The sequence below is a fragment of the Myxocyprinus asiaticus genome, chromosome 4 (genome assembly GCF_019703515.2).
Source record: "Myxocyprinus asiaticus isolate MX2 ecotype Aquarium Trade chromosome 4, UBuf_Myxa_2, whole genome shotgun sequence".
In the NCBI taxonomy this organism is placed as follows: Eukaryota; Metazoa; Chordata; class Actinopteri; order Cypriniformes; family Catostomidae; genus Myxocyprinus; species Myxocyprinus asiaticus.
In genome coordinates, this window is record NC_059347.1 from 27,771,736 (window position 1) to 27,797,859 (window position 26,124).

General features: G+C 37.2%; 1 protein-coding gene across 3 annotated transcripts in view; it reads right to left on the reverse strand.

Moving 5' to 3' along the window:
- Positions 1-23,839, reverse strand: part of LOC127439618 (threonine--tRNA ligase 1, cytoplasmic) — a 28,345-nt gene extending 4,506 nt beyond the window's left edge. The window contains exons 1-15 of one of the 3 annotated variants that reach the window (XM_051695820.1): positions 23,670-23,718; positions 23,250-23,315; positions 21,127-21,165; positions 20,625-20,815; positions 17,096-17,237; positions 9,708-9,831; positions 9,220-9,341; positions 8,500-8,617; positions 7,888-7,952; positions 5,146-5,224; positions 4,800-4,946; positions 3,665-3,763; positions 3,215-3,381; positions 1,255-1,417; positions 86-223 (exon numbers count right to left, since the gene is read on the reverse strand). In XM_051695820.1, coding sequence (XP_051551780.1) covers positions 86-223; positions 1,255-1,417; positions 3,215-3,381; positions 3,665-3,763; positions 4,800-4,946; positions 5,146-5,224; positions 7,888-7,952; positions 8,500-8,617; positions 9,220-9,341; positions 9,708-9,831; positions 17,096-17,237; positions 20,625-20,673 — 1,413 coding nt within the window. In that variant the 5' untranslated portion in view covers positions 20,674-20,815; positions 21,127-21,165; positions 23,250-23,315; positions 23,670-23,718. Of the gene's footprint in view, positions 1-85; positions 224-1,254; positions 1,418-3,214; positions 3,382-3,664; positions 3,764-4,799; positions 4,947-5,145; positions 5,225-7,887; positions 7,953-8,499; positions 8,618-9,219; positions 9,342-9,707; positions 9,832-17,095; positions 17,238-20,624; positions 20,816-21,045; positions 21,166-23,249; positions 23,316-23,669 lie in introns of all 3 variants that reach the window. The other 2 variants (XM_051695821.1, XM_051695819.1) reach the window with 2 other exon arrangements.
- Between the last annotated feature and the right edge of the window lie 2,285 nt (positions 23,840-26,124).

Below are 26,124 nucleotides of genomic sequence, written 5' to 3' on the forward strand. Positions count from 1 at the left end.
AATGTTTTTTAAAACATGATATGACATTACACAGGATACATGTATTTTTATTGATGTTCTTTGAGGTTTAATTTGAGTTTCGTACTTTCTCAGCCTGGTCCCACACTTCAGGCTCTCCAAGGAACTTTTCTGGCCTGGTGGAGAGGTTCAGTTTGAAGGTGAAGCCAAACACATCATACACTGTACGCAGGAAGTCCAGGCAACCCTTTATCTCTGACTCAATCTGATGAATGCATCCAATAAATCAGTTATTAGCTGATGAAAACATCAAACATGTAATTAAAAGGAACCAAACAAATCAGGAATGTAATAAGCCCTTAAAGGACAAGGCAATATTTTTTTTCTGAAAAAGTTTTGCATGCCCTCACATTAGTTTGCACTCCCTCGCAATAAATTAACCATGGTTTAACTAAAGTAACCATATTTTAACCATGATATTTGTTGTGAAACCACAGTAATAATACAGGAAAAAACAATGGTAATAAAAATCATGATTTTGTGGTTACTATGCTTTTTACTACAATTACCATAGCATTTGAAGTAAAAACATAGTAACCATAAGATTAACCATGGTTAATGTATAGTAAAACCATGGTTACTAAATGGATACAGTATACTGTATTTAAACCATTGTTTCTGCCCAAAAACCATGGTCACTTCTCATAAATACTAAAATTTTACAATAATAAAACCAGGGTTTCCACAAAAAAACAAAAAACAAACATGTTTACTACAATCACGGTTACTACAGTCTTACTATAGTAAAACCATGGTTTCTGCCGAAAATAACATGGTTACTAGTTTATAGTTTTGCAATCCCTCGGAATAAAATTACCATGATTTTGCTGTAGTAAGGCTGTGGTAACCGTGACTGTAACCACGTTTTTTGGCAGAAACCATAATTTAAATACAGTATACTGTATCCATGTTGTAACTATGGTTTTACTATAAATTAAAGCAGTGCTGGAGCATATCCCAGCTGTCTCAGGCCAAAGGCAGGGAAACACCCTGGACAGGTGGCCATTCCATCACCGGCTAACACAGAGACAAACACATTCACACTCTCACTCACACCTACGGCCAATTTAGAGTCTCCAATTCACTTGACCTGCTTGTCTTTGGATTGTGGGGGAAACTGGAGCATCTGGACACCCAGGTTGACCTGGGACTTGAACCGGTGACCTTCTTGCTGTGAGGCGACAGTGCTACCCACTGAGCCACTGAGCCACCATAGGGTATTTCATTGTAACATGCCTGGTCCATAGAGCAGAAGATGTGAGCATCGTCCTGTTGGAAGCGCCGGACTCTGGTCAGGCCAGTCAAAGCTCCTGACAACTCATTGCGGTGCAAGACCCCAAAGTCAGCCATACGTAAAGGCAGTTCCCTCCAAGAGCGTGGCCGGTGGTCAAACATCAGACTATGAAAAAGTAAAAGCTAATTATTTTTTTATTTGTCCAAAACTGATTTGTCCCGTTTAAATTCCTACTTACTACATACGAGTATTGTACTGCTCTTTCAATGGTGGCGATATCTAACATATACTGTCTATTAATCAGTACCAGTCATCAATATCAACATTAAAAGGTTAGTTCAGCCAAAAATGAAAATTCTGTCATTATTTACTCATCCTTATTCTGTTCCAAACCCATATTACTCTCTTTCTTCCACTGAACACAAAAGGAGATGTTTCTGCCTAACTACTTCTTTTGTGCTCCACAAAACAAAGAAAGTTTGGGTCAGCAACATGAGGGTGAGTACACCACCGGTCAAATGTTTTGAAACACTTGACTGAAATGTTTCTCATGATCTTAAAAATCTTTTGATCTGAAGGTGTATGCTTAAATGTTTGAAATTTGTTTTGTAGACAAAAATATAATTGTGCCACAATATTAATTTAATTAAAAAACAAAAATGTAATTAAAAAAAAAAAAAGTTTTTGAAACTGATGACTTGGACCAAATAATAAAGAAAAGCAGCCAATAAGTGCCCAGCATACAGATGGGAACTCCTTCAATACTGTTTAAAAAGCATCCCAGGGTGATACCTCAAGAAGCTGGTTGAGAAAATGTCAAGAGTACATGTCTGCAAATTCTAGGCAAAGGGTGACTACTTTGAAGATGCTAAAATATAACACAGTTTTGATTTATTTTGTATTTTGTTTAGTCACAACATAATTCCCATAGTTCCATTTATGTTATTCCATAGTTGTGATGACTTTACTATTATTCTAAAATGTGAAAAAAAATATTATAATAAAGAATGAGTAAATGCTTCAAAACTTTTGACCAGTAGTGTACATGCTGACAGAGTTTTATTGTTGGGTGAACTTTCCCTTTCGGTCAGAGGTTCCCAACCCTGTTCCTGGAGGCCCTCCAACACTGCACATGGCTGTGTCTCGTTTGGAAGGCTGCGTCCTCCAGAGGTCGCATTTCTCGGCCGCATACGTCATCGAGGCTGTCTCCTTTCAGAAAAGCGAGTAGGACACTTCAAATGCAGCCTTCGAATGCGACCTTCTTTCACGGGAATTCGGAGGATGCATGAGGTGTATCCTTCGTGGACACTCACAACCCACAATTCTTTGCTTCAACGGAAATGTTTAAAAAGTAATGTTAATTCCCAAGTTGAAGTACCTCAGTAGATGGGTGAAGAGTATATAATATGTACAATTATATTAATATATAATTAAAATAAAGTATTAGACTAAAAGTACCCCTGTAAAATCAATTTTCTTTTCCCTTTACATCATTATAACTCTCCTAAAAGTCACCTCATACCTTCCCTTCCAAAGGGACTTTGTTCCCTTGTCACTCAAAGCGCTCGCGCTTGTTAAAGAGTGGCGTGCTGTCATAGCAACCATGATACCTTATGTTTCCATTCGTCCCACGAAGGCCGTCTCGTTTAAATGAGACTTGTTTAAAAGGAGGACGCTCGGTATACTGCAGCCTTCAAAGGACGCATCCTACCTAGCACGCAGCCTTCGAAGCAAGGCACAGCCTTTGTATATCTCCCTTTTCTAACACACCCAACTCATGTCATAGTCTCTCTACCAACGAGCTAATGAGTTGAATCAGGTGTTTTTGATTAGGGAGATATCCAAAATGTGTAGTGTTGGGGGGCCTCCAGAAACAGGGTTGGGAACCATTGCTTTAAGTAATCTGCAATGTGTCACTTCTGTTGCTTAGTTAAATTTAGTGAATAGAGAAAGATTTTGTACCAGTGTCCAGGGCAGTTCATGGGCTTGAGCGCAAAGATCTCCTTCTCCACTTCAAATGAAAACATGTTTTCGCTGTAGTGTTGCCAGTGCCCTGAGGTTTGCCACAGTTTGCTGTTGTAGATGTTAGGTGTGACCACTTCCTGGAATCCCCTCTTTCTGTATTCACTCTGAAGTGTAAAATATATTAAGTAAACTAAAAGAAAAACGGCCCATTCAAACAAATATAAATTCAAGTGGTTGGCCCACAATCGTTAACGGGGACCAAACTATCCATTACATGGTCTACTGAACCATGACATCTATAAAATGCAATTTAGCATAACCTAATAGACCTCTGCAAACCCAGCTCCACATTACACCCTTGTTTCATTAGTTATTGTAATTTTTTAAAATGTATGATATGCTCTATGGTAACAGAATATGCTTTGAATTCTAATTGGGAAAACTCACCCTAATGAACTCGATCAGCGTGTTATAGATGTAGGCTCCTTTAGGTAGGAAGAAACAGCTACCTGGGCTTAGGTCATGGAAGAAAAACAAGTCTTGTTCCTGAAGACAAAAGCAAAGAGAGAGCATTAAACATTAAAAGAGAACCATTTTTTGTACAGGCACAAAATCCAAAGGAGAATCTAGAAGGATGCAAATTATCAAGGCAAAAACAAAGAACAAGAGAAGTCCAAATGACTAAGAGACTAAAACTAGGACAAATGGCTGATTAACACTCTTGCTTTTGTTGTGACAAAATGTTCCCCGTGCACCCATCAGCGTGCACACGAACAGATGGCACATTAAGGAGACAGACATCTGCCTTGTTTATGGGCACAGTCCCTGTTCTCTCCCCTCCAGCCCACCTATCAGACCTGTCTTTAGTCACCCGTGAGACTCCCTACACACTGCATCAAATGAGAGAGAGGACAGCTTGCTGCCTAAATCATTAGCACATCAAGGCGTCCACATGTACTCCATTGTGAACAGTTTCGCCCCCCAAATGTTCAGTACAGAAAGGCTTTTATAAAATTGTACACATTAATAACTTCTCTTTGTAATTATTCATTTTCAGGACGGAGATGTATACATACAGGCCAATGTTTATGTTTTTGTGTCACACACAATGTTTGGTGAAAATATTAACACAAAGCAGACAAGCCATGTTTTTTGTTTTATGCAAGTAAATTCCCAACTGGAAAAGTTGATGCAGCAAGTGTACAATGCAATGCCATTTCTATTACTACACCGTTTCGGTGCTACAAAGGTTTAACTTTCCCCAACAATCTGGAGTACTATTCTGCGACTACAGCCAATTGAAACCAGATATGCCGAACTGGCAAAAGTCGCCTACGTCATCGCCATTTCTAGCATGCCTGCAGAGAAAGGTTTCTCACTGTAGAAACGTGTAAAAAGAGCCTTGCGTAGCCACCTTCTGAAGGAGAAAGTCACCAAGCTTATGCGCATCTTACATTAATGGCTTATCTATAAACATTACCCGTGCCTGTTCATGACAAAAATCACCTATGTCTTTCAGATGAGCTTTGGGTTTTGATTATGCATGTATATACATTTCCATATACAGTACATCTACACATACTCGTCCCAGTTTGCGATGATCCCTGTTCTTGGCTTCTTCCTGGAATTTCTCCCACTCTTTCAGCATTTTGGGATCAGGGAAGGAGATGCCGTAGATCCTTTGTAGGCTTTCCATGTCAGCTTTGCCCTCCCAGTACGTAGAGGAATTCTGTGATTGTATATAATCTACATAAATTCTGGGAGATTAAACATCACGATAAAAGTCTAGCCCACATTAACTAACATACTGTTCAGGAAAAACAGGAACCTAGGGATTATGTTTTAAAATACCGGGTACTTTTAATTGATAATTAGTGCCATATGTTCTCAAGGACATTAACCAATTAAAGAATGACTGAATTCTGCACCTTGTGGATTTTCAAAGCCTTGATCTTTCCAGTATGTCTTACATGAGGTCCTCTGCACAAGTCAATCAATGGGCCACACCTACAGAAAAAGCAAAAAGAACTTCATAAGAAACAATAAACTAAAATATATTAACACTAAAGCATTGACTAAAACATACACTACCTGCCAAAGGTTTGGACACAAAAAAAAAAGAAAAAAAGAAAAAAGTCACATAAGTCAGTATAAAAGAATTCCATAAGACTCCAGTGGTTAAATCAATATCTTCAGAAGTTATATGATAGGTGTGGGTGAGAAACAGATCACTTTCACATTCTTCTTGTGTTTTTCATGATTCACATTCCTCGTACATAGTGCCCCCTACTGGGCAGGGAGAAGAAATTCAAGCAAAAAAGTACTAATATATTTCTGTTTCTCACCCACACCTATCAAATTACTTCTGAAGACATGGATTTAACCACTGGAGTCATATGGATTACTTTTATGATGCCTTTATGTGCTTTTTGGAGCTTAAAAATGTTGGCACCCATTCATTTGCATTGTATGGACCTACAAAGGTGAGATATTCTTCTAAAAATCATAGTTTGTGTTCTTAGAAGAAAATCATACACATCTGGGATGGCATGAGGATGAGTAAATGATGAGAATTTTCATTTTTGGGTGAACTATCCCTTTAATGCTTAAATGCAGAGTTGGGGTACTCTAGTTCGGACTCGAGTCTGAGTCACGAGTCCAATTTTAATGGACTTGGACTTGTCATGGACTCTGATGCATCTTTACTCTGACTCGAGTCTTTCAGACTTGGGATTTTGTTCCGAGTCCGGCTGAGTCCATGGCATTTCTGATGCAATGAAAAACGAACAAACAAAAAAAATAACGTAAAATAGGGTGACTATACGTCCTCTTTTCCCCAGACATGTCCACTTTTTCAGACCTGAAAAAATTGTCCAACCGGGATTTCAAAATTGCCTCTAAATGTCAGGGATTTGGCTTTGTTTTCATAATGATGTGCTCTATACTGTTAGCACTATCATACATTCTGTGTATTTGATACTGCACATCAGTTTTCATGCGTATATGTCCTTACGAGTGATTATTCTGGCAGAGAGCGGCAGCGCGCACTCTTTCAAAGTACTTTTTTAACTCTCTCGCCCGTGCTGTATGTGTGTGCGGGAAAGAGATCACCACTCACCAGATGTGCTCTGCTGCTCTCACCCAGAAACACCAATAACGTACGTTATTTAAAAAGTATGTTTCTCAACTCTGCAAATTATTATATAGAACAAATGCTTTATCAGACTCATGTTACTACGCAAAGCCATTTCTAACTGAAAATGTTGACTATATCGAGACAAAATCAAATTTACTGCGTATCAGGGGCATTTAAACTAATATGACAGATGAAATAGATCATGATGGAAACTAAACAACTCAGTCCATCAAATATTTGTAGAACAACCTCTGTGTTACCTGCAAAGCTGGCACTTGCGTTTCAATGGCAAAAAAGTCAGAAAATACAATGAAGAACACAAGTCTCTATTCACCGATTATCCATACTAAATATAATGTGAAAAGCAAGAAACGTTAGCCCAAAGTGAGTTTGATCTTGACTGTAGGGAAGTAGGCTACACCTGGACACAGCAGGAAGACTGAAAAGTGTGAAGTGTAGTAGAATAAATATACAATTCTAATGGTATCTGATCTTTACTGTTTTTATTTCTGTTTAATTTTATGGGCATTATTAAATGTTTTAATATTACCATGTATTAAATGTATTAAACACATTAAATGTATTTAATTAATAAAATGTATTCCACCCATAATTTTAGATAAAACTAAACTAAATTGAAAAGTAGAAATACAAACTAAATTAAAAATTTAAAAATTAATAACTAATGCACTAATTGCTAATGACTAATGCACTTTGGTGTATGTTTGAGTGGAGGGGAAAAATCATAAAATAATTGAAAAAGTCAACAGATCACAATAAGAAGTGTGTTGAAGGACAATTTTGTCTTCATACACCTAAAGCATATGCTTTCATTCTGAAACCACTTTGAAATTTGTTCAGCAGGATACTAATCATTTGTTTTTTGCATTTATATTGACAAATTGTTTTTCTTAGTTATGAAGTTTAAAATAAGTTTAAAATATTGATGTTGAGCTTACGGTTACAATATTAATCCAGATTCTTGAACAGATTCATTCGGACTCGACTCGGCCTGTTATGGACTCAGTCTTGAGTCTGACTCAGCCCCTTTTGGACTTGATTGTTTGAAGACTCGGACTCGACTAAGGTGGACTCGAACCCAACACTACTTAAATGTTTGAAAGTAGTTTTGTTGCCAAATATAAATTGTGACTACATATACTATATGTAGAATTTCTTAACCTACAGTAACTTACATTTTTTAATAGATGAGTTAGGCTGGCTAGTGAAGAAAAAGCAGACAAATGCCCAGGATACATGGGAATTCATTCAGTACTATCTACCAGAGTGTGCAGAGCTCTTATCAAGGCTGCTTTTGAAGAAGCTAAAATATAAGAGTAATAGTATTGATTTGTTTAACGGTCATTTAAGGATGTTATATTTCCCATCCAAATGTGTTATTTTATAATTTACGACTTTACTATTTTCTAAAAAGTTGAATCTAGTTGTATGAGTAGGTGTGACCAAACCTTTGACTGGTAGTTAGTGGTAACCACATTTCAAAGTTATATGTTCTTGCAACCAAAAATCAGACCTGTAAACTGTAGTTGTGGGTGTGGTAACCTTCTCATTGAGGATCCTGCACTTGAACTTGTTGTACTGGAAACAAGAGAGATGCACAGATCTCACTGGTCTGAACTTCAAAGCACTTGAGAGTTTATTCACAGCATGAGTGTAATGGGTAGGCGATGGGCAAGGAGGCGGCGGGAACCAGCTGAGCAGTAAACGAAATGTTTAAATGACAAACTCAACTTAAAACAACATAAAACATAAGACACACACACAGCGGCCACATGCGTCTCTCTCTCTCTCTCTCTCGAACTGGTGTCTATGGCTCCCCTTTATCTCGCTCACCCACTGATCAGTTGACTCAACGCTGGCCGTGCACCCTCACGGCCCAGCCAATCCCTCCTCCTCGTCACACTCCTCCCCCGCCCGATTCAGGTCAGGGCGCCATCCAGACTGACCTTTAATGACAAACTCAACTTAAAACATAAGAGACACACACAGTGGGCGTGTGTGTCTCTCTCGAACTGGCGTCTCCGGCTCCCCTTTATCTCGTTCTTATCAGTTGACTCAGCCGGGCCACGCCCTCCTCCTCGTCACAATGAACTTAAATTTTCCATCTTTGAAAGGAATCACTTACCTTAAACATCTCCAAAAGGGTCTCCTTCTTCACTTCTAGCCTCTCAAAGGGCTGTTTCTCTTTGATAATCTTCTTACACAAGTTCTCCAGACAGGGGAAATCATTACTCGATACGCCTCTGAGAAAAGGGGGGAAGGAAGGGAGTGAGAGAAGGGAAAAATAGAAGAGGATACAGGAAGAAAAGGACACAAAAGTGCCCAGGTTTCATTAATAAACATAAGCTCTTAAATCAATCTTACAGTGGCAGAGAATTACCAAACATCTCACAGATGCCGCCAACTAAAGAACGTTTCTCTACGAGCAGACATTCTCTATGACTCAGAGGCAGAAGTAAGCGCTGCATTTTCAGAAGACTACCTGTTCTGGACCTGACAGAACCACGCTACAAACAACCAAGCACAGCTTGACAGTGAAATTATCAGACTGAATAACATTTTTATAAATTTACTTTCAACAAGAAAATTATGCTTATTATGCATTATGTTACTACTACTACAGATTTCTAAACAAAAGGTGCCACATGGAAAACAATTGACTTTGGCATTTGTATGGATGACCATAGTCTTGCTAAGTGTGCTGTAGAATCTATAATACTATGTAATAATAAAAACAAATATATAATCCTGCTGTTCTATTGCAAAAGTCCAAAGTTCATTTTAATAATAATAATAATAATAATAAAAAATCTAGAATTAAAACAGAGAATTTTTTGACACTCACTCATTTTCAAGAAACATGTCATAGTAAAAGCCATTCTCGATGGGGGGTCCATAACATAGGCAGCCTCCATAGACTCTCTCCATGGCCTCTCCCATTATGTGGGCACTAGAGTGCCAATAAACCTAAAAAGAACATAAAATGTATCAGAAATAATGTACCAGGAAATCTCTATTTTGATAGAGTGGGGTTCAAAATAGGACTATTAGCAACAGGGCTGACAAAAAAAGATCATCAGCTAATGAGACTTAAAGATCTTGCCTGTACTTTGCATTCTCTCAAACCAACTGTAATTTCAATAATAGAAAGGATGTGTCTAAAGGGGCACTACAGAAGGGACAATTAATTTTGTGAGAATAAATTCTGCAGAAAGAATATTACGTTCACTCTTTATAATTATATAAGTCATTAGCAGATAATTACTGCCACTGTAGACCAGTGTTCTTGGCACAAGCATTACAAAGAACAATAAAAAAACATCCTAAACTTACTGCTTGTGCCTCATCATGATCAAATTTGAGAAACACAAGACTGCAATCTTCCTCTAAGGGCCTGTCAAGATCCCACACACCATCGTTCACTTTGGCAATCACGGTGCTATCAGCAAGGCCTTGGCTGTTAGAGTAAAAAAAAAAAAAAAACATTAAAAAGAAAAAATTATACATTGCGACTGCCAGTTATTGCATGAAATTGAAGCATTGGGGGGGGGGGGGGGGGGGGGGGTTCAATAAGACTCCACAGGAAAACTTAAAGGTGAAGTGTGTAATTTCTGTAATTTAGTGGCACCAAGCAGTTCCAGAATTGCAAACTTAATGTTGCAATTGCAATAATAATGTCTGTTTTCAAACAGGCATCCCAAATACTCCCCATCTGGCAGAGACACAGTCTGCAAAAGAGGCCCCTCCCACATCTCAGATATCATGTCTAGCCATTCATTTCAATGGGGAAAATAAAGAGAAACATCCAATAGATGTATCTGTTTTTAGAAAGAAAAACAATCGTACTCTCACATCAAATCATCTTACAAGCATATCATCCATGTAAGATTTTTTTCACGAACCAGAATTTTTTTTCATCACCATGTATCTTGTGTCTGGATTCAGCCACTTCAGTTGGTTTGATTTATTTACTCTGTGGCTGAATCCAGGCACTTGTGTTTTGTCTCGTGCTGTGTGAAAGCACTTGAGTTTGTGTTTTCTCATTCCCTTGTGCATTCGTGTCTGTCTTCAGTGATAACCCCGCTCTCACTTTTGCCTTGTTATCTGTCTGATTATTAGTTGATTGTTTTCACTTGCCCTCCTCGTTATCTCCTTGTTTTCTTCCCTATTTAACCCCATTGTGTTTTTTTGTCTTGTGCCATTTCATTGTGGATGTTTCCCGGTTAGGTGTCTCTGTCAGTAGGTTCCTGTCTCGTTTGTCTTATTCCAGCCCTGCTCCATCCCAGCCCGTCATCTGGTTTGTCACCCTGGACTGTGTTTTTCCCCTTCAGGGCAGTTTTTGGCTTGTTTTTGTTATATTTTTTTGTATTAATAAAAGCCCTATAGTATATTTGTATATATTATCTGATATTTTCATATATCAGACATAGAAAAAGTACTTATATAGAATAGTTTGAGCATTATTTTAATCCAGGAAAACAAAGATGAGACAGTAAGGCCTTCGTGACCTCGCTGAGAGAGATCTGGGCACTCTCAGAAAAGTACTCTTCAAAGCACTGAATGGCATAAGCCAATAGCCAAGTTATCTTATTAGACTGTTATATTCTATTTGCTTAGAATGTATACTTTCATAATAAATGAATTTAAAAGTTATTTTTTTAAAATAAGCTAACGGTTAAGATTCCACCATTAAAAAGAAGCCAGAGAGTCTGTGAGATAACGGTGGTGAACAAAGATAATGGAAAAGCATGCATATTGGCTAAAATGGCAAAGAAAGGTGTGCTTATGAGGTAAAGTGTGATAACAGAAGTGTATAAACAAGTATGCTTTGAATGAGACAATAGATCATCAACTGGCCTTCTCGGGTATGACACCTGGAACTCCTGACTTTGAGAGTTTTCTTACTGAGAGGGAAAAAGAGACTTCATTACTCCATGACATATTCATTGGTGACCATGAAGGGACTGGAAAGTGGCCAAGAGAGCAGGGAGCCGCTGCGGGCTTGTCAGCACGGACTACACAAAATCACTGGCGCCAAAGACTGAGGTACGCAATTTTGCTAAAAATGGTGTTTTGTGTAGTCTGCTGTAAGTCTGGCCTAGATAGTGGTAACTCTGAAGGCCTCACCAGTCTCCAATTAATCATTTAATTTAGTTTGATGAAATAGAGAACTGGGTTCCAGGTTTCAAAAACTGTGCATGCAAATGTGAATAAGAGTTGGAGATAAGTTGAAGCGTGAAAAAATCCTGCGGATACCGCACTCCTAGGTAGGGGTGGGCTAAAATTGGCAGGTCACGCAAGAAGCGTGTTCACCCAGAGAGGGGTGCATTGAAATCCTGTGGATACCGCTTTCTGTAGTGACACCAGTAGGGATAAGGTGTCCGTTTTGAACGGTGGCCTTTGAACTGGCTGAGAAACAATGAGCCCACAATTTGATGGTTGGCATTGTTTCTCAAAATAGCACTGCATTTAGGGCTGAATTGGCAGGTTGCCCGGGCTGAAGAGTGTAAATGTTTGTCTGTCTGGTTTGTCTATATATGTATGTGTTGGCTGTATTGAGTTGTTTATAAAATGACTGCATTGTTTTATATGCTGGCTATGTTGGTTGTGCTGTGTTTATATTGGCTGCGCTGTGCTATCTGTATGTGTGTGAAATCAAACTGTGAGTGTGTGGTTGGGTGTGCTGTTATAAGCTCATGTGATTGTTTTTTTCCTGCATTCATTTATGAACGCTGTGGTATGAAGAAACAAGTGTGTTAAATTCTGTATTTGAGAATTGTGAAATGAATGATGAAAAAAAGTGTGAAAAAAGTTAGAAAAGTCATCCCAAGAACTAAAAACGTTCCAAGATATTGGCTTTGATTATTTGGACATCATCCAAATTGTAGTCGGTGTGATCCAGATAAAGAGACAATCATTAATAAAGAAACAAAAATTAAAAAATAAGAAAAACACCCGTTTCTCTCTCGCAATGGGAGTAAATGAGTACAGGATTGAGAATGTGTGACTGAGAGAAGTAGAGCAAAAAGGAGGGGCCGAACTAAGTAATAGTTGCGTTTTAGGATTATACTGTATTTTTTGAGAGCTCTGTGTTTACAAAGGCCTTGTGTTTGTAAAAAGTGTGACATTTTCTGTGTTTGTGAGTTTGTATCTGTGTCTGAAAGTGTGTGTGAAGTGACTGAAGTGCGATTGTTTGTAAATGTGTGAATGAAAGCAAAAAGTTAACTCTTAGCTGGCTGGACAAAATTCAGCCTTGGGCTGTTCTTTTCATGCCATGAAGGAAGCGTAATATAAGATTAACTATACTGAGAAAGAGCAAGTGGTATAACTGTGCTTAGAGTTAAAGTTTGAATCACATTATCTGGACAAACAAAGTTTTGAGTCCAGTGTATTACCTTAAACTAAATTCAACTAAGTAATTGGATTTTAAACAAAGGTTGTATTGAAGATAAGTGTTGTTATGTTGCATAAGGTATAATTATGGCAAACACTCCAGTGGAAATACTAAAATCTCGAAATCCACCGTGTAAATAATTGATTGATAAAATCTCAAAGAAATGGGAAAGCGAAAAAAGAAAAGGGGGGGGGGGGAGGGTAAAACTGAATAATAAGAAAAAAAAATCCAAAACCAAATTCTATTTTGTAACTTGGGTATGAGAAGCAAACCTTAAATGTGAAAACTTCATATTCATGTGTCTGTTTTACATTCAGTCTGGTCCAGTTTATGAGAGAATACAATTTTGAACAATATTAAACACTGTAAAGTCTTTATTTAAATGTATTTATTTTTGTTTTTGATTTCCTATGTGTTCGAGTATGTCTGGAGAACAAATTTACATGTGAGTTGCAGCTTTATCTGTGTAAACTTGATCAACCAACAAAAATAAGTTTAGTAGAGTTTATTTTTTTGTTAGGGACTGTCTGATGGAGAGATTGAGTGAGACGTTGCTCTGTAAGTAGAGTGAGCAGGAGGGGTTACACCACATACTCTGTAAGGATGGGGCGCAAATGATAGTCTGCAGACTTTGAATGGGAAAACTCGTCTCTCTTGGTGTCTCCACTCAGACACGGTCGCCCCGAATTTAGAAAATATTGATAACAGATTCTTTTAGTTAAGATTACATTTTTTTTTCCTTTTCTTGTTTTATATACACAGTGTAGGCATTGGTTGATCATGGGTACACTGAGAGCTGCCTTTGAGACTAAAATTAAAGGAAAATAAATTTAAGAATGATTTGGATAATTTCATGTTCTCTGCTTTTTCAATTCGCTGAAGTTGTGCTCTTAATACCTGTTCTCCTGATTTTTATGTGTGGCAGCCTTGCCAACATTGTGATGCTTTTTCCTTGGGTTTGATCTGTGATCAATCATGCCAGATAAAATGGAAAATAATGTCCCAACCTCCAATAAGGAGGCAGAACTAAGCAAACGTTGTAAACAATTTTTCTCAGATGCTCTGATATCTAATAAAATAGAAGTTTTCTTCTTTTGAAAGTGCTTAAAATGGAAAATGTTATTCGTGCTAGAAGTTCTAATTTTAAGAATTAAGAAATATCTTTGATGTATTTGATTGTAAAAATTATTGATAATGCTAAGGAAAAATTGGTCATTGGTAGCAGGTGAAACCCATGGAGAAACGTTAAGATTAAATTCAACACCGTAACTTCCTCAATTATGAATGTTAATAACTTAATATTCTTGCGACTATTCTGTGTGTGTCTTTGATACCAACTATGTTTTACCCTTTCTTTTGTCATCATTATGTGTATGTTGTTTCACTAACTCATTCTGGAACCAGTCTCTCACCATTGCAGATGGCCGGGCCAGATTATTTATTGAAGCTGCTAATACTGCAAGAGGAAATCCGGAGAAAAAGACTGAAAATGATGTGGGCTATTATTCGATTGGTGCTCCCGCTCTCATTACTGCTGGTAATCATTACTGATTTGCCATTTCTAATATAGATTAAAATTTCTCTGGATAAATTGATTTCAGTCTTATACGACCAATTGGGTTTATGATTTTCCAGACTGCCATCCATGGGTTCAATACCCATGTCTAAATTGTTCTGAGGGTCTAAATTTAAATCCAGCATCTAACCACTGATTTATTGATTTGAAGAAATAAATATTACATACTTAGAGCAAAGTTAGAGTTACCTATTGGTTTGGTTACTCCCCCAAATTTTCCAGAGTACCCTCACTTTAAAAAAAAGAAAAACAAAAGGGGGGGGTGTATGTCAGTGGGTGCTACAAAGAGATGATTGAGTGTCTTTTTCTAGTACTACTATTTCTATTTTGAGAATAATCTATGAAAGTTTTACTTTAGAGGCATACAGTTTCTGCACTGTAAATTTTGGTTCTGCTAATTAACTGTATAATTTGTCAGGGAACGCTGATAAGTATAATAATAACTGAAAAATCTTGTTAAATAATGCTGAAACATTAGGAAATAATAGAAAATAAGAGACGTGAGAAATTACAAAAGCGTAGTGTATCTCACTGATCAATTTTTTCAAAACACGAGATTTGTCTGAATTTCCATTGTGCCTCTTTAATACTTTATCCTGTTTAAACTTTTACTTTTCTGTTAGTTTAAAAACTTGATTTGTTATTTTATTAGAATGGAAGTTCCTTCACCTGAGAAAGAGTAAGAAATGGAGAAAGTAGTCATAATAAATTATTAATTAATAAAGGATTATAATATATTAATAAAAAGATAAGACTACAAGATAGGTGTTGTAAATATAAAGCTCTGCTTGAACAGAAGGCTAAAGTAAGTTGTATTGAATTGTATTGTATTGAAAGGTTCTATGTATGTTGTTTGAATGGACAAAAGAAAGTAAGGAATGAGTAGGTTTGAAAGTTCTGGAAGAGGTTTTTTTGAAGATGGTTTAAGATGGGAAAGTTTGAAAGCAGTCGATATAATGAATTATTATAATTATCACTATTTTTTTTACTGTTGAAGAGTAACATATTATTGTGAGATTCTAAAATGAAAAAGGAATAGCTGTAATGAGATTAGAAACAGCGTGAGGGAGTGGAATGTCCCCCCTCCTAATTTCTCCCCCACCCTGATCTCTCTCAGTCTAAGTTTGATAAGTGTCTGCTTGAAACAGAAACACAAGAGCAAATTTTGAAGTGTGCTAAAGGCACATCACTAAGTTGTTTTATTTTCTTTTGATTTTTTATTCATTTTATATGGAAAATGATGTGATTTGACAATAATGTTAGATACAGTGATATGAAGGAGAGGTTCAAACAGCTTTCCTCATCATGATTAAAGATTTTATATATTCAGAGGGCATTCTAAAGTTATGGGTTTATGCTAAAGACAAGAGATTCAGTTGAAAGTTGATCTGACACACTTAATGTAGGTTCAAAACAATCTAGAGACTATTATTGAATTAAGGTGATATTTTTAAATTAAGCTAGAAGCTTGAGAGACGCTTCCTTTATTTTGTTTTGTTCTGATGTTAGTCCCCACCATGATACATGGTCTTTTGTGACGTTGGCTAAAGTAGCAGAAATACAACCTGAATGGAAATTAGTAATCTGTAAATCAGTTCAATTTTAGCATTCTTTTAATGTGGACAATTTTAATAGATTGATGAATTTTGAATAATGCTTTTTGAATTTAACCATGTTTTGAATTGTCTCCATATTTAAGCATTTGTAGATGGTTCCATTGGCTGTGACGGTTCTCAGGTGATACTCCCTGAAACAAAAGAAAATATCTGTTTACTGATACCAAATTAAGGATTGGCTAATAGGACTGAGCCGTATCGAGACCAGTGGCAAGAAGTCATGACCCAATGATGGGTAAGACTCTCCAATGGCAAAAAATTGGGGGGGGGGCAACCTAAGGCAGGGCATTTCTGCCCTGGAAACCTGCCTGAGAAGGTTTGATATGGGTTCAAGGAAGTGGAAGAATGCTCTTAGGTCAGAAGCATCAAAAGGCAGGTCTAGAAGAGACCAGCCCAAAAATTGTGAATTCCACTCTACCCCACTGCATTTTAATAACCACTTTACTAAAACAACTTGTCACAGTGTTAAATACCAAGCATTCTGTCACTGTGCCATCAGGGGATCATATCCTGTGTAGTAGATTATTTACAGATTGGTTTTAGGGGTAAAGTTTTGAGAACTGTTGCAGACAAAGGAGTGCCTGACTTATTAAAGAAGTATTAACCCTCTGGGGTCGACGGACGCATCCTGCTGGATTTTTTTTCCTCATAACAGCGGAAACAACTTAAAATACTCCGTCATTTTTGGGCATACAGATAAGTGTAAGACATCATTAGAGGCTATAAAGGGTCTACTTTTATTTGTGTACACTCACAATAGCATTAAAACCTTGTGCTTTTGTAAAATAAAGAAAATAAACAGGGTGCACTTTCAGCCGTCTCTGTCTCCGCGAGCATCTTTCTGACACACGTCAAAAAAATGAACTGAAACTCCGCAAATTCTTATCAGACAAACATGAAACATATGTCTAAAGAAAGCTTAAAATGTCTACTTTTAAATAAAAAGTAAATGTGTCCTGCAATGTAATCTCTATGAAACAAAGCGATGTACAGTTTCTCCTGGCTCAGCTAATTATCGCTAATATGATCCCACCCACCAACAGAGTGTGCTATTCATACGGTAATGTGCTGAGGCGATAAATGCAAATGGTAAATGCCCCCAACAATGACTTAAAAAAACATCAAGTTCATTCACTTTTCTGCACGTTTGGAAGATGGCATGCTACACATGTGAGGAAGCTCTTCAGATGGTCCTGGATAGTGATGAAGAGTTCGCATTTTCCTCAGAAGAAGGGCGGGAATCCAACAATGAACGTTTGAAGATCGACTTGATCCAGCTGAGGATACAGTTTCGGATGAGAAAGTAATTTAGTTTTATGTACATTAGTTGACATGCTATTTTATATAAACATGTACATATTTTACTAGTTGGACTATTTCTAGACTTGCCAGCCAGGATTCAGAGTATTGAAATTTGAAATATGTCTTAATAGGCAAGTTTAGTTACATTTAAATGTTGTTTCTGCTAAAGCAGGTATTTAAATTGTATGCTGTATGATATTACATATCATATTTATATGATATAAAAATAATATGAATGTTTAGATTTTAACTAGTGTTTATGCTGTCTCATTATCATCAATGAAGCTTGTGCTTGCAAATATCTGTTTGGGTGTAAATGTGTAAAATGTGCTGTAAATATGCCCATATTAGAAAATCAGCATATTAGAATGATTTCTGAAGGATCATGTGACACTGAAGACTGCAGTAATGATGCTGAAAATTCAGCTTTGATCACAGGAATAAATTGCATTTTTACAATATATTCAAATAGAAAACAGTTATTTTAAATTGTAAAAATATTTCACAATATCACTGTTTTTGCTGTATTTTGGATCAAATAAATGCAGCCTTGGTGAGCAGAAGAGATTTCTTTTAAAAACATTAAAAAATCTTACAGATCTAATACTTTTAAACGGTAGTGTAGGTCTAAAGTTTTTAAGTAAAGTCTTTATGTAAAGAAAATGTATAGTCAGATTACTTCTTTTAACTTAAACTTGATTTTATGAATAAGCTACAAACAATACATTCAATCATTAAGTCTCTTTTCTCCTCAGGTGTGAATTACATCAATATTCATGATCATCCACGCCTCCTCGCATATGGCCTTTCTAACACTAAAAGTGTCTTACAAAAGTGAAATGACTATATTGTTTTGTATGAATGAGTGATCAGGATGGTTTCACACCATTTTGTAGCAAAAACTCTAGGCTACAAGATCCAGTTCTCAAAAGTCTTGTGAACAAATGTTTAGTATGTGTTATATGGCCTTATTTCAGTGACTTAACATTTTTGTTTTTTCAAAATCCACGCATAAACGTTCTTTTCTCAAAAATACAAACATACATACATGTTGTTCACAAATTATTGTAGCCCAGTTTGTGCTGAATACAGTGTTATCAGACTTGAGCCATTACTATGTTTTTAAGCAACTGAAAAAAGCACAAATGTCAAGGCATGTCAAAACTTCTCTAGGGCCCAAAACACCCTCAGACCCCAGAGGGTTAAACAAACCTGGGAATGCTTGTTTGATGAATAATTAAGACTGGAAGATGATTTATTGAACTCATGTACATTTTAATAGTAATGAAAAAAAAACAACATGGTGGTGACTAAAGATTAAGATTGCTTGTCTTGTTTGTTTATAACAATTTAAATAGAATTGTTTAAGAAATGTGGGGCATGGTTGGCTAAAATTGGTATAGTGATTGAAACAATTCTTGAGAGGAATAATATTCTGTTGTGTGTTACCATTGATCAAATCATTCTTGATCCGAGCGACAAAGATGACACTGATCAATGTGAATGGTCCAATGCAATACAATGACAACAACCCTGGATGGACAGAAAGACCAAATTGGGAGGAAATTGATTCCTCCAATGAAGATATGTATGAGGAGATGAATGATGAGCCATGCCCTGGGATGTAAGTGCTAGTCTAACCTCTCCTCAGTGGTGGCCCTCTACGTTACACAAAGTAACTGGGTTGAAGATCTTTTGTCAACGGGATCTTTGAAAGAAAAGAACTTTTAGTGTGGGGTTATTTCTACAGTTTTTTATGTTTTTGATATATTTACTGATTTTGATCTTCATGCTGTTATATTAAATGTGATGTTATGCTACTCTAATCAAAATGTTATGATTTTGAATGGTATTTTCTGTTATATTCTACATAACCGTGAAACCACAGGCAAGTGCTGAACCATTTACATGCTCATACTTATAACACAATATGTTCTCTCTCTCTTGAGTGTAGGGTTGAGGGAAACAGGATCTTTTACTCCTCTCTTGTTAAGTGTGGGAGGAGACGTTTGGTACAGTAATTTGGCATCAAACAGATGATCAATGTGTCTGTAAAGCCATCTGGAATTAATATTGGGGCTACCGTATGTACCATAGGCCCTGGACTGGATGAGCTGCACGAATTCTAGTAAAACCCTGGAATTACACAAGAGTGGTAGGGAAGGGGAGTCTTTTATTTTTGACTCTTTATTTTCAATTTTCTATTGTTTTTGGATAGCAAGGGAGTCAGCATACTCATTGGGAAAAAGAGACTTCAATACTCCACGACAGCCCATATCGCTACTCTGCGTTTGAGTCCTGCCATTTCCTCCACAAAACCTGACATAATGAACTGGCCATTTTTGGACTCGGCAGTAGCGATGGGCATCTTCCCTTTTCCATTTCCCACCCCCCAGGGATCCATTAGAAAGCATTCAGCCCAGCTCGCCCGGCTTCGTTCCCTCCGTCAGGGGGTTGGCAGACATGAGGGTTTTTGCCAGCGAGTTCCTCAGAACAGCAGATGGGCTGAACTACAACGACGCTGCTCTCAAGCACTTTTTTAACAACTGCCTTGAGAGTCCCCTGTGTGCTTGGGAGATGAGAAGTCTGGGGGTCTTGTCGTTCGAGGGGTTTGTTAGTTACCTGTCCCATCTGGTTCACTGGGTCACACCGGATTACGGACAGCCCCCCAGGAGCGACAGTTCCACTGTCGCCCCCTGACGATGGGGTCCCCAGACCTCCAATGTCTCCTAAGTGGAGGACAAGGAAGAAAACCTCAGCAGCACCCTCCCAGCCCAAGCCCAATGCCAACTGCCAGGAGGCGGAGGGGCCCACTACCGACCACCTGGAGGTCTCAAGGCACGATCATGATTTCAAGCTCGATTACACTTCCTAGTGCTTGACACATGCACAGAGCACTATAGGCAGTGTAATTGAGCTTGAAATCATGATCGCCAAAGAGACTGCTGTCAAGATTTATAGTAAAAAATGAATTACATGTTGGTCTGTTGTCACCTAAAACCGATTGGATCACTTCAGAAGATATGGATTTAACCACTAGAGTTTGATGGATTGTTTATGCTGACGTAATCTGCTTTTTGGAGCTTCAAAGGCCTGGCCACCATTCACTTGCATTGTGATGACCTACAGAGCTGATATATTCTTCTAAAAATCTTCATTTGTGTTCAGCAGATGAAAGAAAGACATACAAACTGGGATGGCAACAGGGTGAGTAAATTATGAGAGAATTTTCATTTTTGGGTAAATTATCCCTTTAAGGCAAGTTGTCACCTTTGCCACCAATGTTATTGATAACTATTCTAATGGTTCAGGATGCTTGGCAAAATAAGATGTAAAAATGTTGGTTTATTTGCAATACTAACCTGATGCCACAGGCAACCTGGTATGGTGTGGTCTTCCAGGACTCCCCATCTACTACTTTTCCATCAGGAAGTGTGATATTGATGGGCTTGCTGCCCTTTGCAGCTTTCTCAGCTAGCAGACTATCATGCTCTTCCTTCAGCTTGTGATAAATGGACAGACGTTCCTCAATGTACTGAGGGGGAGGACTTAACTATAGAGGAGAAAAATACATACTATTTGCATGTACTGAAGTCACTGCAGTGACAAAGTCCTATCATAACAAAACTCAAATCCTTCAGAGTGGATGAATCATAATAAAAATACCACAAAACTCCATTTAACATCATTACTGCATGGTTGGCTAAAGTGTTCAGAGGTCATGAACTTTGTTTAAAATGTATTATTTTCAATTTCTGAACTAGGATCATACTTGCTCTTTACCAGTGATCAGACCACTGTGCAATGGTCCAATTAAGTGCAAAACTTTATAACAACCAGGGGTATGTGCACCGCTGAAGTTACCTAAGCAGGTTTTCAGGGAGTAAGTTTGCTTTGTGGAACCTATAAAACAGAAATGTAAAGGATGAAAATTCTCTCATCATTTACTCATCCTCATGCCATCCCAGATGTGTAAGACTTTCTTTCTTCTGCTGAACACAAAGATTTTTCGAAAAATATTTCAGATCTGTTGGTCCATACAATGCAAGTGAATGGTGACCAGAACTTTATATGCTTTTTTTGAACTTCAAAGGCAGCATAAAAGTAATCTATAAGACTCCAGTGGTTAAATCCATACCTTCTGAAGTGATATGATAGGTGTGGGTGAGAAACAGAAATGTTTTACTCTAAATTATTTTCCCTGCCCAGCAGGTTGCGATATGTATGAAGAATGTGCATCAACAAAAAAAATAAGAATGTGAAAGTGGACATTTATTGTAAAAAAAAAAAAAAAAAAAAGGACTTACATATTGATCTGTTTCTCACCCACACTTACCATATCGCTTCTGAGGATATGGATTACTTTTATGCTGCCTTTATATGCTTTTTGAGCTTTAAATTTCTGTCCTTATTCCAATTGCATTGTGAAGTCCTACAGAGCTGAAATATTCTTCTAAAAATTTTCATTTGTGTTCAGCTGAAGAAAGAAAATCATACACATCCGGGATGGCAACAGGGTGAGTAAATGATGAGAATTTTTATTTTTTGGGTGAACCATCCCTTTAAATTAACATTGTAGGGCTGTCAAATGGTTAAAATAACCACATTTTTATTATTTTGTTGTTGCTGCAGCGAACACCGTCAGATCTGTTTTAGGGAGAGTATAATGGGATGAGAGTATAATACAAGTTAAATTAACATATTTCAGGTTTTGTGTCGACAAAAATGATTGGGAAGCAGTGCTCTATAACAGCATTAATCAGTCCCACCAGGATTTCATGACACTTTTTCCTGATTTTTGCGGCCCAAAATGACTGAATTTGCTGCAGCTTTTCTCAAATTTTGCAATGCAATTTGCTGTATTTTTTTGTGTTGTTTTGCAGTGAAAACTCACAAATCATCAATATATACCTCTGTAATTGTGGTGTACACATGTAAATATTTTAGTGCACAATAACTTTCTATGCAGTTAGCAAAAAACAAAACAAAAAACAAAACAAACAAACAGAATTACACACAAACATATCATACATTTAGTTGAAACCTGTGGGTGTTGAAAAACTCTTAATTATTTTTGCATTATAATTTTCTGTCTCAGACAATGCAAGAAAACTTCTCTAAGTTGAAAATAGACTTGCAATAAATCTGTAAACTAAAAACCCAAATGAGGATTCAATAGTTGGGCCTGATGCAATTATTACATCGTCTAATATTGCAATCTGATATACATATACAAACAAATACAATTAGAGTTCATATATTTGCACATTTATGTACAAATTTAAATTACACGAATGTTTTGAAAAAGAAATTTATGAAAATGGCAATTTTTGTCATATTTTGAAATATATTTTGCATACCTGTATATATATGTGATCTTTTTATTTTAGTAAAAACATTTACGAACATTATCAGCATATTTATATTTTCAGATTCATAGCCTACTGAATTAAGCACTTCAAATTCTAATCCCATTTTACTACACAACTAATGGGAATTTTAAGTGAATGTTAGGGTTTCTGTGTATAAACGCAGGTTTTGTGTCTCATTCGCAGCACTAAGGGTGAAGATTAAACACTAGCTGTGATGTATGTGGCATGTGTGCTGTCTGCAGTCCTGTGAAAGTTTAGACAAGGAATTTGATAGTGAATGCATAACGTGGAGGAGACGAGGCAGAGACACTTACACTGTTACTCTGGAGATGATACAAATGGCAGCTGTGCATTTAGATATGTTGCAACTGTTTCAAGCTTTAAGCATTTATTTTGCCTTTGTCAAACATGAAGGAAAACAATGGGATTCCCTCCGATTTACATTTTTTGCGGAAAATTTGCTGAAATAATAAGAAATTGCAAGCCGCCGCAAATAATGCGGCGATTGTTTGAATTTGCAAGATAGCAAAATCCTGGAGGGACTGGATAATGTAATGAAACACTGTAATAAAGAAATGTATAAAGTAAATACTGTATAGAAATGAAACTACCAACCTCAGCCTTGCCACCTGCCTCTCCACCAGCATTCTTGCTTTTCTTTTTCCCTCCATCTTTGCCACTCTGGTAAAGAGAAACAAGAGAGGGTGTGACATTCATTAGTTTTTACAGTCAATTGTTAGTTGTTACTGTCAACAAACGATGTAATATTCAAACACGTTACTCCACCCACTGTAAAGTGATACAAAAAGCATACCTGATTGCACACCTAAAAATAACCTGACCAAGTTCAAATAATCTTAATCTATCGTCATATTACACAAGAGTTATTATATAAATTACGACAGCAACTAGCTCTAAATATTTCTGAAACTTAATAAACACCCAAACCCGTGAGTTTTGACTGCAGTATGCTGTAACTCTAGAGCTCAAGAACTAGTCAGCTAAGCACTGCGACCGTATGGACACAACTGTTACCTTCTTCTCTTCCACTTGCAGATCCTTCATCTGTTCGGTCACGCACTCGTCCGCCATAACAAGACGAAAATATCACAGGGACGAACAAATAATAAAATCCAACAATGAACAGTTCGGTTACATGCCAACCGGCATGCACGTTTCCCGGATATTGCAAAAAAACTAATTCTGATGCAACTTTTCAGTGGATTTTGGATATTATTCGTGATTGGTGACTCACTGTGATTGACGTGAATGTAAACCAATCATCACGCAGAATATTTTCGTTAGAACGGCGCATATAGATGATGCAACAGGAACCACCTCCTCAAATCCCATATTTGGTCAAAGAGCGTCACTGAGTCATTTGCTGAATAGGCTTTTGTAATTTTATTGAAATATATAATATCATACATAATTTTTGTCATAGCAATGGTTATACGAAGCTTTCTTGAGCAAAAGGATTTCTCTTAAACGTATAGAAAAATAACGTGTAGCATAATAACAGCACTGCACGCTAGTGGAACCTGATGGTCAGAAATATGAAGAGCAGCTATTAATAATACGGTAATACAATATGATACGACAATAATAATAAAAAAATAAAAAAAACAGCACTTCAGAGCTGAAAGGTAATTTATTAACATCTTGTGTTTATAGACCTTACCAAACTTACAGCAGCGCCATCTTTGCTTTTTGACGGGAATGACAACAAGGCTGTGAGTGATAAATGTACAGTCTCTTCAATGGGCTGTGACTGCAGTTTAAAGTGTTTTTGGTTTGTTCCGCGGACAAAACATTGAAAAAATATATTTCCAAGAACCCTCAGTAGACAAAATTCTCCAGACATCACGAGTTGTAGTAAATCATATCTTGGAGATTATACTGCTTTGTTCGGCCCCCATAGCCTTGTTTTCATTCATGTCACAAAGATGGCAATTGTGGAAAAAGGTATACAGCAAGCCTGCTGGGTAAGGCACGTATTTACTTCTGGCCTGTCCTTCTAAAGCTACCTTGTCTTTCACCTACTGCTGAAGTGTAGGCAGGCCTCATGGGTTTCATAAGTTATAAATCCTGATAAGTCTTGCCTGTTGAACTGAAAGGGTTTGTAGATGGGGCAGTTTATACCGGTAGCCTATTTTATTAAATGGGGAGTGTTTGTGGAACTGAAGAATTAGTTTAGGCTTTTGTCTAGGCAAATCATATACATTTAGCCCATGCACTGTTAAAATAATTACTGTGTCTAGACAAAAACCTAAACTAGTGACCTCTTCAGTTCAACAAACACTCATTTAATAAAAAAAAGGCTATAAATTACCCCGTCTGCAAACACTTTCACGCAAGACCTAGCACTTATTCAATTTTTATATTCATGTGTCTTTTTTCTCTTTTTTTTTTTCTTGCCCTTACAAAGAACTGAAGCACATGCAGAGAAGTGTGATTGAACCTCTACATCAGAGTTGGCCAGAGAGTAATAAATGTGTGATAATTCATTATTTTATTATAACATTTTACAGGGCCTGCTCCACCCTCCAGGACCCTCCGAGGTGGCATCTGCATAAGAATTTTTATTTGCTTGGTTTCCTTCACTTGACTTTCAGTGATCCCCTATCTGACAGATGAAGCCTTCTGCACCTCTTCCTTGTCAATGCCCTCACTAACTGACAACTGTATGCACAACTTCCTTAGGCCCACACTGGGGCTTGTGCTACTTATGTCAGTCAGTGGTTATTTATTTATTTACTTACTTTCATGATTCTGTTGCAACTGATCATATATTTAAGGCATAAAAATGTAAGCAAACAGTGATGCAGTACTGATGCAGTACAATTTAGTTTCTCTATTTATTTGTTTGTTTGTTTGTTTGTTTTTCACATATTCTTCAGAGCTACAGTGTCAACGTTTTCACTGTGCATTATCAGGGCATGTAAATTTCATACTCCATTGAAGAGGATTTCCGTATTAATTTAAAGCATGCCCAAAAAAGGATATAAACTCAGGGGTGTTTTGGACTTTGAATGCCAGTGTAAATAAAACCAGTGGACTAAAAAAAAAACTGCAGTTGCATCCTGACAATGGTTGGGATCTGTGGAACTGTATCATCTGCAGTCTTTGGCTGCTTGAATGCTCAGTTGCATACACCCCTTTGTTCAGCTCTTAACATTTTTAAAGATGTTTTTGAGTAAATTTGTCATGTCCACCTACTCTTATGCATCTTTGAAGCATGAACCAAGATAACATAAAACATGAACTAGACAAAGACAAAGGACTTTCTTTTGTGTAGAGTATAGAGAAAGGCAGGTTTACTCCAGATATAGCATCCAGTAAGCCCATTGAACTGTATATATGGAGAATGAAGTATACTGTAAATGTAGTTTATCTTCCAGGTGAGTGAGGTGAAAATCTTTATAAATAAATCCCAAAACAGCATCCAAAAACATTGCCCCTTTACATGATTACATCCATCAGTAAAAAT